The 16,506-nt window shown below is 41.8% G+C and overlaps 1 protein-coding gene across 5 annotated transcripts in view; it reads right to left on the bottom strand.

Moving 5' to 3' along the window:
* The window catches only part of SMYD3 (SET and MYND domain containing 3), a 321,585-nt gene that overhangs the window by 95,304 nt on the left and 209,775 nt on the right, over nt 1–16,506 (bottom strand). For all 5 annotated transcript variants that reach the window (XR_011360226.1, XM_069954265.1, XM_069954263.1 and 2 more), the window contains exon 8: nt 11,887–11,997. Coding sequence is in view for 4 of the 5 variants with exons in the window: in XM_069954265.1 (XP_069810366.1) it covers nt 11,887–11,997 (111 nt within the window). In the remaining variant the exon portion in view is untranslated. The remainder of the gene's footprint in view (nt 1–11,886; nt 11,998–16,506) is intronic.

The following is a 16,506-nucleotide window of genomic DNA, read 5'->3' as shown; positions in this document are numbered from 1 at the left end:
TTGAAAAAAATTCTGTGAAAAATAATGTAATGTTAAAATTTGATGTTAAATGGTGTTAAAATACTCAATATATACTGAGTAAAGATGACGACAACTAGAGCCCAATTGTTCGGCATTTTGATACCGGTGGCTGAAGAGTTTGGGAGTCCTTGAAAACATAGGCCATAGGTTGTATCCAGGTTTTCCAGGACTCCCTATGGACGCATCCAACTTCTTCAGCCACCGGTAATCAAATGCCGAGCTTTCGGGTCGGATGAACCCAAGCATGCCCAAGGTTCGCTCATACGTACTACGGGGGAGATTTATCAAACATGGTGTAAAGTGAAACTGGCTCAGTCGCCCCCGGCAACCAATCAGATTCCACCTCTCATTCCTCACAGACTCTTTGGAAAATGAAAGGTGGAATCTGATTGGTTGCTAGGGGCGACTGAGCCAGTTTCACTTTACACCATGTTTGATAAATCTCTTCCTACATCCTAATAGTCCTAGGTCTCCTTCATATTGACTCAGAATAGTTAATGTATGACCACTATAGAATGTGTATGTAGGGAAAATCGTCACCTGATCATATTAGTATGGAGAGTATTCCAGCTATTGGAGCAAATTAAAAACATCTCTAGATAGAGGGTTAGCGGAGTGTTTGCTTTCCCTTCCGTCCCAAGTCCATATAAATCCAGGTCCTAACACAATCCCTGGCGGTGACTGCGCTTTATTACCCGAGTGTAACAAGTAATCTGTCAGACGTGTTCTCTTTGAAACGGCTAAGTTTTCTTTGGCCTAGCTTCCATTAAACTTCTATGCCGTGTGGATTTATTTGAAGGCACATCAAATACAGTGGCTCTTTTTATAGCGATACATAGGGAATTACAATGCCAGGACTTGGTTTCTTATCTGATGTTCCAAAGCTCACCTAGTTTCCAGAAACAGACATTTAATCATAGCAAGTTCAAAAATAGTTCATTTCATGTGAAGAACGAAATCTACAAACTTCAGATGTTGTTTGAAAATTTGTTTGAACTGTTTCAACCCTGAGAGAGAACTGAACTGAGACCTCAACGTGTGAGCTTAATGGATCCCTCCAAAGTCACATCATCTCCCCATTAGATGTAGAAATTTAATATTCTAATGATTTTCTACTGAAAAGATAAAGCATCACACCCACCTCCATTCATTAGTTCTGCTATATGGATATTTACATAAGTAATGGCATCTAAATATAATACAGAGCATTTCAATCCATACAGTATTACTGTCAATGTGAGTAATTAGGGATGAGCGAATTTACAGTAGGGCCGAATCACTTTGAACCCTTTGACAGGAAAAGCTGGATTCCATCCTGGAAAGTGGGAAAAGTTTCCCAGGACTGGATCCAGCTTTTCCAGGCACCCAAACAGGAGCATTGCAGAGTTTAAAGACAGCTGACTGACAAGCTGACCACCAAACCCGGCAAAGCATTTTGCCACTACTGTAACTGTGCTCATCCCTAGTGCAAAAATAACCACTTATCCTTGATGATTGGAACATGACAGACCCCATTATAAGTCAATTGGGTCTGATGGACAAAGTTGCAGTCCACTGACCAATGGGCCCACCGTTTGCTGTGAATGGTGGGTTAGTTTACATTCCCATATGGCTCTACTAGGCATTGCTCCCACCTAGCCAGTAACCAGCTCCACACTGATGAGGGGCAACACCACGAAACAGCTGTCTGTGGATAGATACCTGGCCTTGATATTTCCTTGGTCATATCCTCAGACTCGTAACTGAGTTGGATATTGACTGAAGGGGCCACCTGATATTGTGGTTTTGGTATTCTCCGTAAAGGAGCCATCCTTTTGCTAGGTCCTTCCCAGGAGGGGTTTCTGGCTAATCTAGTGTTTTGAGACTCATAACTGAGGCTCCACAGATCTTTTTGCATATTAAACAACATAATGTAACCCTAGTCAATGACACTTCTGTGAAATCAACCTGTTCAGTTATGAAGCATCAATGATTGTGAATCATTTGCTGTTGTGCAGGTAGAAACAACCGGAAAACCCTATAAAGGAGCGGTGGTTCTGCAGGTGGTGACCACAGACCATTTCTCTGTTCTCATCCTTTTTGTATGTTGTTTTGGTCACTTTTTGTGCAAGAAAAAACAGGAGCCCTGCAAAAACCAGAAACCACCAGAGTCAGCACCCTATGCTCTTCACAGATGAGAGCATGTTCACACTGAGCACATGTGACAGTCTGGAGACACCGTGGAGAATGTTCTGCTGCCTGCAACATCCTTCAGCATGAGCAGTTTGGCAGTGGGTCAGTAATGGTTGTGGTGGCATTTCTTCGGGGGGGGGGGGGGGGGGGGGGGGGCCTCACAGCCGTTTTTTTAATCCTTCTAACAGGTGCATTGTTGTTCTTTCAAGGTACAGCACATTACAGAACCATCAGGGAACATAAATTACATTTTCACAGCTGCAATTAAGATAGTGGCTCAGACTTAATATAGCATCACATCCCAACAGGTTACTGACGGCTTTCATGCCGATATTCTAATAAATTATGAGTAGAGAAGAGCAAACTTGTCAAAATTTCGATTCTGCAGGTTCACTGAACTTTAACAAGCCACTCATAATACTTACATGTCCGCGCTCCCCCCAGGGTGCCTCTTCTTGGGTGAAGGCCCACTCACCAATCACAGGCTGGACAGCTGTCCCGTCCCAGTCAGCCTGCGATTGGCTGAGCGGACCCTCACTAGAGAGGCTGATGGGACAGGACCCAAAGAGCTACAAGAAGACACCAGAGAAGTGTGGACAGGTGAGAAACCTGTGTGAACTGTGAAAAAAGTTTGGTTCGGTGGCGACCAAATCGGGGTTCAAGCAGGCTGGATCGCTCATCTCTAATTATGGCAAAAGAGGAAATCCTTAAAGTGACACTGTCCCCTTTTGTGCATTCGGACATTTCTACACAGGTGTAAAGGGTAAATTTAGCAGTTTTAACACCTTATTTTATATCATACGTCATGGTGCTTGTTCAAGTAAAAAGTGATCTTTTATGAAGTTCAGATTGTGTTAAGTGGGCGGGGCCTCGCGACTTTAGCGCCAGATGGCCCCGCCCACAACACCGTGTTTGCCACGCCCCCTTGGCGGCCATTGGTGGGCCGACCTAGAGGGGGTGGGGCCTAGACCTTTAGGCCAGCCTGTTCCAATGGCTTTTTAGGGGGCGTGACCAACGGTGGCATTGTGGGCGGGGCTAAGTGGCGCTAATGCCGTGAGGCCCCGTCCACTTAACATAATCTGCAGTTGATAAAAGATGACTTTTTACTTGAACACGCACCATGACGTATGATATGAAATAAGGTATGAAAACCGCTAAATTTACCCTTTACACCTGTGTAGAGATGTCAAAATGCACAAAAAGGGGTGACAGTGTCACTTTAAAAAAAAAAAAACAACTAAACTGCATTTTTAACTCAAGTGGGTGTCTATTGTTTCTTCTCAAAACTGGGACCTACATAAAAAAAAATTTATTTTACAAATCTTGAAGTGTTCAGAAAATACAACACGATTGTGTAGGTAAACTCTGTTAATGGTTAAAACTCAATTAGAGCGCAATGTGGCACTTTTTATTGATGCACAACAGTTAGCCAAAGATGTGCGCCAAATTAGGAGACTTGGTTAAAAAAAAAAACAACTGGATAACATCCAAATAGGGAAAAACCTACAACAACCTTCTTAAATCTTCTGGACTGTGTCATCTGTAGATACCCACAAGTGGTATACTAGTTATTATAGAGCTAACTAACCATACATGGTGTAATTTTCAAACTGGGACTGAAGATGGTTATTTGGTTCCTCAGTGATTGCGGCCATCTACTATATAATTAAAAAAAAAGTGGTTTATTGATTAAAGATTTTTTTCAAGAATAATAGAGTAATAAAAGGTAACTGAATTATGTTCTCTTTTCTTGGTTGCAGGAAAACTCCTGAGAAACTCCTTTCTTTCCTAGATTTGGTTTACATTATTTTTTATTTATTTTTGAAATTTGCAGGAAAAAAAAAAAACAGAATAACATACTTATATACCACATTACCATCCATTACCACATTAATATAAATACTCAAATCCACCGAAGACAAAAACCTGCACAACATAATTAGAGATGAGCGAACCTGGAGCATGCTGGAGTCCATCCGAACCCGAGAGTTCGGTATTTGATTAGCTGGGGCTGCTGAACTTGGATAAAGCTCTAAGGTTGCCTTGAAAACATGGATACAGCCAATGACTATATCCATGTTTTCCCCATAGCCTTAGGGCTTCATCCAACTTCAGCAGCCACCGCTAATCAAATGCCAAACTCTCGGGTTCGGATGGACTCCAGCTGCTCCAGGTTCGCTCATCTCTAAACAATCTCATATAAACCAAGTGCAAGAACCAACATTAAAAAAAATTTAATAAATAAAAAGGGAAAAGGGGAACAAGTGGGAGTGGGGGATTTTGTTTTGTCCATCCCTTCAGTAAACCAAAGATCACTTTATTTAACAGTCTAAGAAGCCGGCGTAAATACGAAATCCAGGGATCCCAAACCTTTCTTCCTTATCATTCAAAATTGCATGTTTTTTGCTACATGGACAGATAAACCAGAAGTACCATGTCCAATAGGGTTATGACGGGTCGACAGATTCCCTTTAAATGTTAACCATTATCTTTAAATTAACCATTTAAATGCAAACGTCAGAACAGTCAAAAAGCATTAACACAAACACAACCCTCCGGAATAAAAAAAATATATATATAGCTTTTTTTCAATTTCACTACACAAATATTTTTTTTTCTCATTTGCTGCATATTTAATAAAAAAAAATTAAGTTAGTCCTTTCAAAGTGCAATTGGAATTGGAAAAACTAAGGGCTAATGTGGGTCTGTAGGGGGAAAAAAATGTAAGTGCTATGGTCTTTTAAACACGAGAAAGGAGGAATGAAAGTGCAAAAACAAAAATTGGACTGGTCCTTAAGGGGTTAATGTAAGACAGGACATCAGGCAAACCAGCCTGGCATTCATTTTAGCTATATAAATTCAAGCAGAATATAAATTACAAGATAACTCAATAAATGTAGCATGTTACGTTATGGTTTATATCCCCTTTTTGCTTTATTTTTATTTAGTAGCTTTATCTTTATGCAGTAACGTGCTGAGATTTGTAACAGAAAATGCATCCATGTAGCTCAGCAAACTAAGGGTTAAGTACACATCACGGTTTTGCCTTTTATTTCATAAAAAGGCCGCTCTGCATTCAGTACAATACTAGAATTGCTTCTATTCTGTTTTTTTTTCTTTCCTAAAATATAAAAACCAATTGGTTTCGTTTGTTTGTGAACGTCACTCATGTTCAGATTGGTTTTAGGGCACTGAAATTAGAACTAAAATTTTCACTTTAAAGTGTTGATGCATTGAAAATCCTTTAAAGTGGGGGAGGAAAAAAAAATCAATATATGTCGCCACTATACCGAGTGTACAAAATCAGTCAATCGCGGCAAGAACAACCAAAACATCACAATTCATTACACAATAGAATCGGAGAAGGGTGACACTAATCAATAAAATAGCCTTTGAATGTTCTTTGTCCTTCTTGTTCTCATCTGGATTTTTTCTCCCCTTTTTACTGTTTTTTTTTTTTTTTACTTCCATTTCTCCAGTTTGATATAGTGAAGATATTATACTGACTTTTACATTTAAAGGGGTTATCCAGCATTAGCAAACTTTTTTTTATATAATCCTGCCCTGTTGGAGAACATAATGAAATCTTATGCTTACCTCTCCGCGCTCCCCTGGTGTCCTGATACAGAGTCTCCAGCGTCCCCCATTGCCGGAACCACTTCTCAGGATTCACAGCCCATTCAGCCAATCACTGACTGAAACGGGACAGTACCGCAACCAGTGATTGGCTGAGCGGGCTGTCATTCCAAAACTAATTCGTCTTGGAAGAAGTAGTGGCTCAAGTCATCAGGAGACACTGGAGACTCTGCAACATGAAACCGGAGAGGCGGGGAGAGGTAAGCATAACAAGATTATTACCTTCTCCAGCAGGGCAACAGTATATAAAAAATTTCTAACGCTGGAAACCCCTTAAAGAGGATGTAAAACCTGGTACATCCTCTTTAACCTAAACCCACTGATCGAACGCCGCCGGCACCGCGGTTCGTTTTCGGACCGAGGCCCCGTTCCTGTGCACGGCGTCGTTCTATGCACCGAAACCAGCCGCTCAAGCACTGAAGGCGGGCCGGAACGCCCCCAGTGGGAGGGAATTCCCTCCTCTGTATGACACGGCTCCATTCATTCTGAGGGAGCCGCGTCATACAGGGGAGGGAATTCCCTCCCACTGGGGGCTGCCCGGCCCGCCTCCAGTGCTTGAGCGCCGGCCGGTTCTGGTGCATAGAACGACGCCGTGCACAGGAACGGGGCCTCAGTCCGAAAAACGGACCGCGGCACCAGTTTCCCCTTGCCAGCACCGTTCGATCAGTGGGTTTAGGTGGTACATCCTCTTTAAGTTTTCTTAAAGGGGTGCTCTTAGCAAAAACAAAAAATATAGTGAAGGTAGGGGGTGCGGGGAACATAATAAAGAATGTATACTTACCAGTTCCTGTACCCCACAGTCCTGCCCAGTCACTAACTTGTCGAGCCATGTGCATGTTGTGATGTTGCAGGGGGATACTGGCAGGGCGGTCCCCGCTCCCAGACCCCTGCCAGTATCCATCTGCAACATCACAACATGGCACCTGGCTCAACAAGTTAGTGACTGGGCCGGACACCACTACAGTCGCTGAGCTGAGCAGGTACTTTCCTCCAGGCCAGGAGTAAATGATATCTGGTGGTGGTTTAGCTCGCTGACTTGCCACTGCAGGGGTATGGGGAACGGTAATTATACATTCTTATGTTCCCAGAGTACCCCTTTAAGTCCCCCCATTATGTATACTGTAGTTCATACATATAATTGACTGGACAGTTACAGATTAATATAGGTTTGCATTTGACGATGCTTGTACCCTAACAAATTGAGAATATTGGTGTTAAAAACTTCCAACCAAAAAGTGCCCTTGCTTATAATTACAAGGTAGGGAGAGATAGCATATGTAAATGTGTTCGTAGCCTCGCCACGGCTATCAACGTCCTGATAATTATACTGCAGAGATTGCTAATTGTAAGGGTGTTAATACATTCTAAATGAAGTCGGATGTATTATTTGTAGACATGTCAAGCTGTATGAACTCCACAGTTTATGTATCAGCTGTCTTTTCTGTGTGAATTCTCTGCGCTTTGGTCAAAGTAGATTTTTTTCCAATCAATTTGGTAATTTATTAGGTTTGGCCAATGCAGTAGTTAGACAGCGTATGTGTCAGCATGGTGACGGCCGGTGTCACTTCTGCAGAATAAGGCAGAATGCTGAGGTTAAAGGGCACACACAAACCTGATCAGTTTTTCTGGCTGTCTAATTGTGTATGCTACATGCTACTAGTCAGTGACCGACTTTCTGAAATAGAAGCTGACAAGAAGTTAGGATGTAATACATATTAATGACGACAGCTGTGGATTGGTAAAGCAATGGTAATACAGAACTGTAATGTCTGGTCCTGCTTTGGTTTAATTTTATTCAATGCAGTAGAAAATCCTTTGTTAAAGTGTCCTTGTTGTTCTTTCAAAATGTAAATCAACAGTATATGTGAAATAAAAAACAAAGCTATACTTACTATATCCAGGTCCAGTCTCCTGAAGGCTGCTATATAACAGCTATACTTACTGTATCCAGGTCCAGTCTCCTGAAGGCAGCTATATAACAGCTATACTTACTGTATCCAGGTCCAGTCTCCTGAAGGCAGCTATATAACAGCTATACTTACTGTATCCAGGTCCAGTCTCCTGAAGGCAGCTATATAACAACTATACTTGCTGTATCCAGGTCCAGTCTCCTGAAGGCTGCTATATAACAGCTATACTTACTGTATCCAGGTCCAGTCTCCTGAAGGCAGCTATATAACAGCTATACTTACTGTATCCAGGTCCAGTCTCCTGAAGGCAGCTATATAACAACTATACTTACTGTATCCAGGTCCAGTCTCCTGAAGGCAGCTATATAACAGCTATTCTTACTGTTTCCAGGTCGTCTCCTGAAGGCAGCTATATAACAGCTATACTTACTGTATCCAGGTCCAGTCTCCTAAAGGCAGCTATATAACAGCTATACTTACTGTATCCAGGTCCAGTCTCCTGAAGGCTGCTATATAACAGCTATACTTACTGTATCCAGTCTTCTGAAGGCAGCTATATAACAGCTATACTTACTGTATCCAGGTCCAGTCTCCTGAAGGCAGCTATATAACAGCTATACTTACTGTATCCAGGTCCAGTCCCCTGAAGGCAGCTATATAACAGCTATACTTACTGTATCCAGGTCCAGTCTCCTGAAAGCAGCTATATAACAGCTGTACTTACTGTATCCAGGTCCAGTCTCCTGAAGGCAGCTATATAACAGCTATACTTACTGTATCCAGGTCCAGTCTCCAGAAGGCTGCTATATAACAGCTATACTTACTTCATCCAGGTCCAGTCTCCTGAAGCTTTTTAGTCTTGCGCTAGTTGAAAAAGAGAGACTAAACACATAATGTGCCGGCCATTACAGAGAGCCTCAGCTCAATGTGTCCATCAATCACATGGCTGCCTTCTCTGTGAGTGCAGATGACCTGGGAAACACGGGACTTCCTGTGTTTAGACTTTTTTTTTCAAAAAAAGAGTCAGAACACAGGAAGCGCTGTGTTTTCCATGAAGACTAAAATAAATAATAAATGTAAATTGCAAACTTGCTCTATATCACATCTACAGTTGATTTAGGTTATACAAGTTATAACTACAGGTACACTTTAAGTGTAAATCTACTACCACATGTGTTAAGCTGCCAAAATATTTTAGCAATGGATGATGGATAAAAATCAATACCACGAGATATAAAATGTATCTATAAGTGCTAGTAAATAAAGTAGGAATAGTTCCTAGATACAATCACTTAGTATTTACAAATTGATTATTATTTATTGATTGAATGATTTAATGATTGCCACACCTTAGTGATTCTATGCTGTGCAGTGCTATCTACCAGGCCCAAAGCCTTAAAGGGGAACTCAAGACAGTCTTGATTAAAACAGAACAGAACTGTTCTAGGTTCTTACCCATGATCCCCCGACACTCATTATGTTGTTTTCCATTAGCTTCACTCCTCCGATTATTCATAGAATAATTGCTGTAAGTCATGGGGTATGTTCTGATGACACAGTCTCTTTAAAATGTACTTGTCCTTTTACAAGATTTTTAAAAACCTGCATGATTTTACTAAATTACCTCTTCACAGTAGAGACAAGGTGATATTAGGGCTGCCACTGTTGTTACTGAGCAGCGTCACAACAAGGAAATGGTTACATTGAGGGAGGGAGAGAACACTACAATGTGACTAACAATACCTTCCATACTTTTTATTATCTATTTAGTCTCCTTAGTTTTGCGTTTTTGCTTTCTGCTGAAAACACAAAAATCTGTGTTTGGGTTTTTCTTTCTGTCTCCCCCTTACATTCCAAGACTGATGTAAACAAGACCCCGACTGGCTTTATCTGCAACATTGTAACATCTTTATAAGGCTGGGAGGGTTCATCGGAAGTCAAGTAGCTAATAAATTCACTGTGATTAACAGTCCCAGCATTACAAAGAAGCTACAAAGTTGCAGATAAAGTCAGTCAGGAACACTGTCTACATCAGCTGTCTTAGAAGGGAGGGAGGAGGGGGAGACAGAGAGAACAGATCACAAACAGATTTTAGTGTCTTCAGCAGAAAGCAGCAGCTGAGAACTGGGGGAAGGAGACTGAATAGGTAATATCAAGTATGGAAGGAACTGTTAGTCTCAAATATCAAAATATATCAAATATCAAAAGTTATGATTGAGTGGAATACCCCTTTAAGTCACAGACTAGCTAGCTAGCTCCATTATGCCTATGATAATACACATTATTATGCTCATCACAACCTGCCCTTATAATGTGCTCTCACAGATTTTTTTATTAAATGAGACATATGACAAAATAAGGAATCTAATGTACGTCTAATCTGTAGGTTTGCAATAAATATTGTATTATTCAGTAAATGGTAATGTTCTTCACAATATAGAAAGATTGAATATTTAATGCGTGGAGTTTTTGAGGCGAGGAAGAAATCAGCTTAATAGGGAGGAAGCAGCAGCTGTATAATTAATGGGTTTTCTCCTTTGAAAAACAGCAACTCTGATTATTATGTTATTGCCTCAAATGTGACATTGTAATTACTTGCTATATTCTCCCCTCAGTTTTTCATACCCCAACAAAATGGGAAACGTCAATTTGTTTTAGAACAAAATACAACGTTTTATTAGAATCAATGAAAGAATTATCGTAATTACCCAAATACCAGAATGTATTTCCCAATGTGCCATTACTTTCCTTATAGACACGTTGGCCCACATGTACAAAGACCGGCATTTGGTCTGACAGTCAGAAAATCCCAGCAGGCCAAGCTGCACACGGAAATTTATGTAATTTTGTCTAAGCTTGTGTGCAGTAGGTTTCTCTTACAGTTATTGGTCTGTTTGTCTGCAGCACATCCTGACTCACAGCCTGAAGTTGATAAATTGCCTCACAGTCTGCTCCACTCTGTCTCCTCTGCCCTCCCTTCTGAGACAGAGGTCACATGATTTCTGGCTCTTCCGTTGCCAGGCAAGCTGTAACACCTCATCTGTAACCCCGCCCACTACTCACATCATACAGTGATCACCTGGCCAAGAGCAGGGAAACAACAGCCTCTCCGGAGTAGTATAGGGGAAAGGAGACACTGTTGTTTCATCCCTCCCTTCTGTAATGTATCTATGTAGATGAAAAGCTAGATAGACGTAAAGATAGATACAGTAGATACTATGTTTACTGTGCAAAGCAGAAGCAGATAAATCTTATGGTGGGCAGATAATAGAGGACAGGGGCAGGTACCCTGCATTTGGCTCTGAGGTGCAGTGCGTGCTGGGAGATGTAGTTTCCTGTCCAGGTGCCATGCTGTAAAACTGGGATCATTTGTAAAAACTGGAGCTAATAGCAGCGTAGACAAGTAGAAAAGTAGTAAGGGGATCGGTGATTGCACCTACAGTATATGCTGATCGTCTGGGCAGCCCATAGGATATAGTGGCGGTCTGCTGCTGCTGCTCCTATTCCACGGAGCGCCGGCAGCAGATCACTGCTATATAAGTCATCTGTCTTTCAACATGTTGAAAGACAAACTACTTCAACGATCAGCCGACATGAATGATGTTGGCTGATCGTTGCCTCCTATTGCACGGGACGATTATTGGCCGATAATCGTTCCGTGGAATAGGGCCTTTAAACTAAAGCTACAGCCCTTCATTCTGTCGATAACAGGTATCATGATAGGCAAATCCCCATCCGTTATCAATCATAACATATACTACTGGCATTCCATCACTATGCAATATTGGGAAAAAGAAACCTTTAAATGGGTTTCACAGGCAAACAGAAACATAGAACAGGCCACAGAATAATAAAAGAATACTTACCATCCTCACTCCCTCCCGCTGTGAGGTCCTCCAGTCCTGGTTGAGTTCCCATTCTAGCAGCTTCTGATAATGTCCTGCTTAGACTGACAGAACTGAGTGGGGGAATGCAACATCATCAGAAACCAAGAGTATGGAAACACAGCTGGGACCGGAAGATGTGACAGCAGCAGCTGCCGGGAAGCAAAGCGGTAAGTACGGGATCTGTTATTGTTTGGGATCTCTTATTGAAAAGCTCTTTAATAACATAATTAACAGTAAGGACATAGTGACTTCTACTGTACCTTATCCTTTGACACACAGCGATTACAATCACAGGTGAAGCAGTACTGGCGCTGACACTGCATCTGACGCATGGGAGAGGTCATCTTCACATCAATATAACTTATAGTGAGCTGTAGATATAAGAAAACAATCTGTCAGCATCTGCCAACATAATCGCTGATCATTCTCCATGTATACATAAAGCTAATAACATTCAATGTTCCCTTTTATTTATAATTGCAATTATGACATTCCTTTACAATATATTTAAATTTCTAGTTCACCCATAAAATTCTTCAACCAACAGGTGCCAGAAAGTGCCAGAGATTTGTACTTTGTCTCCTGAATGAAGAGCTTCATGGTCTCTATTACAGGCAGTCAAACAACAAACACAGGCCACCTCCTACACCTACTTCCATAGATAGGGTGAGGGTGGGGGGAATAGAATTATAGCCTTGTGCGCCATCATTAGTTCCATTCTGTATTAAAATATTTAAGCGCTAATTTCAAAATGGACATAATGTTAAGAAATGACTATTGTGCACAGTGCTGCCCGAAAGTCATTGTACATGTATCACTGCCGTGATTTGTTCAGCACAGAAAGTTTATGTCCATTTTGGGAGGTCATCGGCCCCCCTTGTGCTAAGGGTATGTTCACAATACGGAATCAGCAAGGAATTTCAAGCAGAGTTTGTGCCATGGACTCCGCTTGAAATTCTGCCTGTACCATTGATTCAATGGGATTTCTCAGGCGCAATTCACCATAATCTCAAAGAATGGATATGTCAATTCTTTGGGTGGATGGAGGATTGCGCTTGAGAAATCCCATTAAATCAATGGTAAAAGAGAATTTGAGACACAGTGGAGAGGAGACTGTAGGAGCAAGGCAACATTTGCCAGAAGTGGTAGATCGGCAACTTGACTTGGCTTCAATGCTCCATTATAGGTAAAAGCTATTTATGTGGATACTATGACGGAGGTATGTGGCATGACGGGGGGTATGTGGCATGACGGGCGGTATGTGGCATGACGGGGGGTATGTGGCATGACGGGGGGTATGTGGCATGACGGGTGGTGTGTGGCATGACGGGGGGTATGTGGCATGACGGGAGGTATGTGGCATGATGGGGGGGGGGTATGTGGCATGATGGGGGGTCGGTTAATACTGTTGTCTATTTAAAAATTCATATAACTTGGCACAGGATCAAGGATGAAAATCTAGAAGGTACATGGACTTTGCTCCTGGAAATAACCCAATGCCAAACCGGTGAGACCCCGCCCATTGCCCGTTACACCAGTGCTAGTTATTGGGAAGGCTTCATAACCTGATGTAAGCCTAACTGCACCAATCTCTGGTCTGTCTTATTTAATACTTCTTTTAATGTTACACAGAGTTTTGCAGCAAACATCTGCCGGTCAGAGAGCAGCGGACCATGAGCCATTAATAGTTCCCGGCTTCTTTCCTCCCGAGCTCTAAGCCGCATCTGGAGGTTTTTTATTTGAAGAGCGGCTCAACCACAAATAGCGGCATTTGTGTTCTCTCAGTATTCGGCTGCCTAACCCCCCGCTGTTAGCCCGATAACACACACATTTGCTTTCTTTTGATGTCTTTATGCAAGATGCTAAACACAGTCATGTCAGTTTACTAAACTAAAGCTTACACAGAACAAAATATAGTTTACATAGACGATAATATATTAGGGTGAGGCTTTATAGGGTTGTGTGTGTGTCAGTTATGTGGCCATGTGCACATTCACTTTTCTGTATTCTGCCAAAACAGCCATTTCTTATGCAAAAAATGCTGGAAAATTCTGTTTCCCCCCCTGCTTTTTTGGGGGAAAAAAAAAAAAAAAAAAAAGATAAAAAAACTTGCAGGAACTTGCACTTGATTTTAATGCCATAAAAAATGTAAATCTAGAAAATGTGAACTTAGTGCCAGAAAGTTTTGTAAATTACTTCTATTTAAAAAAAAAACCTTAACCCTTCCAGTACTTATCAGCTGCTGTATGTCCTACAGGAAGTGGTGTATTCTATCCAGTCTGACACAGTGCTCTCTGCTGCCACCTCTGTCCATGTCAGGAACTGTCCAGAGCAGCAGCAAATCCCCATAGAAAACCTTTCCTGCTCTAGACAGTTCCTGACATGGACAGAGGTGGCAGCAGAGAGCGCTGTGTCAGACTGGAAAGAATACACCACTTCCTGCAGGACATACAGCAGCTGGTAAGTACTGGAAGGGTTAAGGTTTTTACATAGTAAATATAAAATGTAAAAAGAAATTTACTTTATTGTTTTCTTTGAAGTATCCCTTTAAAGGATTTGTCAAGCATTCTGCTCCCTGGTGATCACTTCCTGCATTTCCATTTCTTTGAAAAAAGACTCAGTTGCTGAGTTAAAATATTGTATTACCATGTTGTTTTGATGAAACACTGCATATTGATCAATCATGGAGCATGGCTTCCTTTGTGGAATGAGCGGGATTGGCTGAGCGGGACGTCCTGCCGAAAACACCCGAAGCAAGCCAAAGTGGGGAGGAGGTGATATATTCTCTGGCCACCGGGGGTTAACTTACATACACGCAGCGGGATGTCAATTCTCATAGGGAAGCACTGACACTGGATCCCCAGCGGATTTCACAGCGAATCCGCAGCGTGAAACCCACAGCGGATCCGGTGTGTGTGAAGGCCCCCGTAAACAGATTCGGAGCTCCCATAAATGATGATGAAGTAAGATCTGAACTCCGGTCCATATCGCATCACCCGTGCATGGACCAGAATTACAGTCCATGCGAATGCATAGGTCTATATGGTGTCAAACAAGACTAGTACATAAAGGGGGACAGTTATCAATGGCTTTGCGCCTATTTTTCGGTGAATAAGTGTTGGTTGCCGCCATTTTTTTGGTCTAACCTGTATGCTAACCCATGAATAATGATTAGATGCAATTTTTTTTAATAATCTGATTTGTGTATTGACCTAATCCTGAATTTGTGCCTTATTTATCATGTGGGTAAAAATTTGCACCTACTGACGCAGGCCAATGTCTGGTCCGGAGCAGGCGAATACATTTTATTTGTTTTTTAGACAAAAATGTTGTAGACAATTTTTAAGCCTTGCACATTTTTTTTTTTTTTTTTATGACGTGAGAAATTATTAATAAATTCACCATCCACAAGGAGAAATACAAATGGCTAAAAGCAGATAGAAAAATCACAGCTATCCGGCGGAGGCAAAGGGCACCCTAGGAGTACTCAGAGTTTCTTAATTATATTAAAGACTAAAAAAATGTAACCGGCGCTGCCCGGGTATAAAGTGTCAGTGTGTTAATTTGATTTGTTCTAAGGTGCCCAGGAGGCCAAGCTAAAGGTATTGTTTCATCTGAGTTAATCAGTGGAATTAGTGTATACTTGTAGTGCATAGTTGGAGGGGTTCTGTATACCCACAATGTATAGTTTTTAGGGGTCTCGCATATCTGTAGTGCATAGTTGGGGGGGCTGTATACCTATAGTGTATAGTTGAGGGAGGTCCTGTATACCTGCAGTGTACAGTTGGTGAAGGTCCTGTATACCTGTACTGTATAGTTCGGGGGTCCTGTATACCTGTAGTATATAGTTGGTGCTGTATACCTGTAATGTATAGTTGGTGGAGGTCTTCTATACCTGTAGTTTATAGTTTGAGGGTCCTGGATACCTGTAGTGTATAATTGGTGGAGGTCTTGTATACCTGTAGTATATAGTTCGGGGGTCCTGTATACCTGTAGTAAATAGTTTGAGGGTCCTGTATAACTATAGTATAGAGTTGGTGGAGGTCCTGTATACCTGTAGTGTATAGTTTGGGGTCCTATATACCTGTAGTATATAGCTGGTGGAGTTCCTGTATACCTGTAGTATATTTGGGGTCCTGTATACTTGTAGTATAGAGTTGGTGAAGGTGCTGTATACCTGTATTATAGAGTTGGTGTAGGTCCTGTATACCTGTAGTGTATGGTTTTGAGGTCCTGTATACCTGTAGTGTGTAGTTTGGGGTCCTATATACCTGTAGTATATAGTTGGTGGAGTTCCTGTATACCTGTAGTGTATAGTTTTGGGGTCCTGTATACCTGTAGTGTATAGTTTGGGGTCCTGTATACCTGTAGTATATAGTTGGTGGAGGTCCTGTATACCTGTAGTATATAGTTTTGGGGTCCTGTAAACCTGTAGTGTAAAGTTTGGGGTCCTGTATACCTGTAGTATATAGTTTTGTGGAGGTCCCGTGCACTTGTAGTGTATAGTTTTGGGGTCCTGTATACCTGTAGTGTCCTGTATACCTGCAGGGTTGTATTTACCCGTATGGCAGTGTTATTCAGTCACAGTGTGTCGGTATTGGTCATGTCTGGTATGGGGGTGTTATCCAGTCACAGTATGGCGGTATTGGTCAGGTCTGGTGTGGCGGTGTTATCCAGTCACGGTATGGTGGTATTGGTCAGGTCTGGTATAGCGGTGTTATCCAGTCACAGTATGGCAGTATTGGTCAGGTCTAATATGATGGTGTTATCCAGTCACAGTATGGTGGTATTGGTCAGGACTGGTGTGGCGGTGTTACCCAGTCACAGTTTGCCGGTATTGGTCAGGTCTGGTATGGCAGTGTTATCCAGTCACAGTATGG

This window comes from Dendropsophus ebraccatus, chromosome 15, assembly GCF_027789765.1.
Source record: "Dendropsophus ebraccatus isolate aDenEbr1 chromosome 15, aDenEbr1.pat, whole genome shotgun sequence".
NCBI classification, from domain to species: domain Eukaryota; kingdom Metazoa; phylum Chordata; class Amphibia; order Anura; family Hylidae; genus Dendropsophus; species Dendropsophus ebraccatus.
Note: the sequence above shows the minus strand (reverse complement) of the source record. Positions and strands in the feature narration are given on the sequence as shown.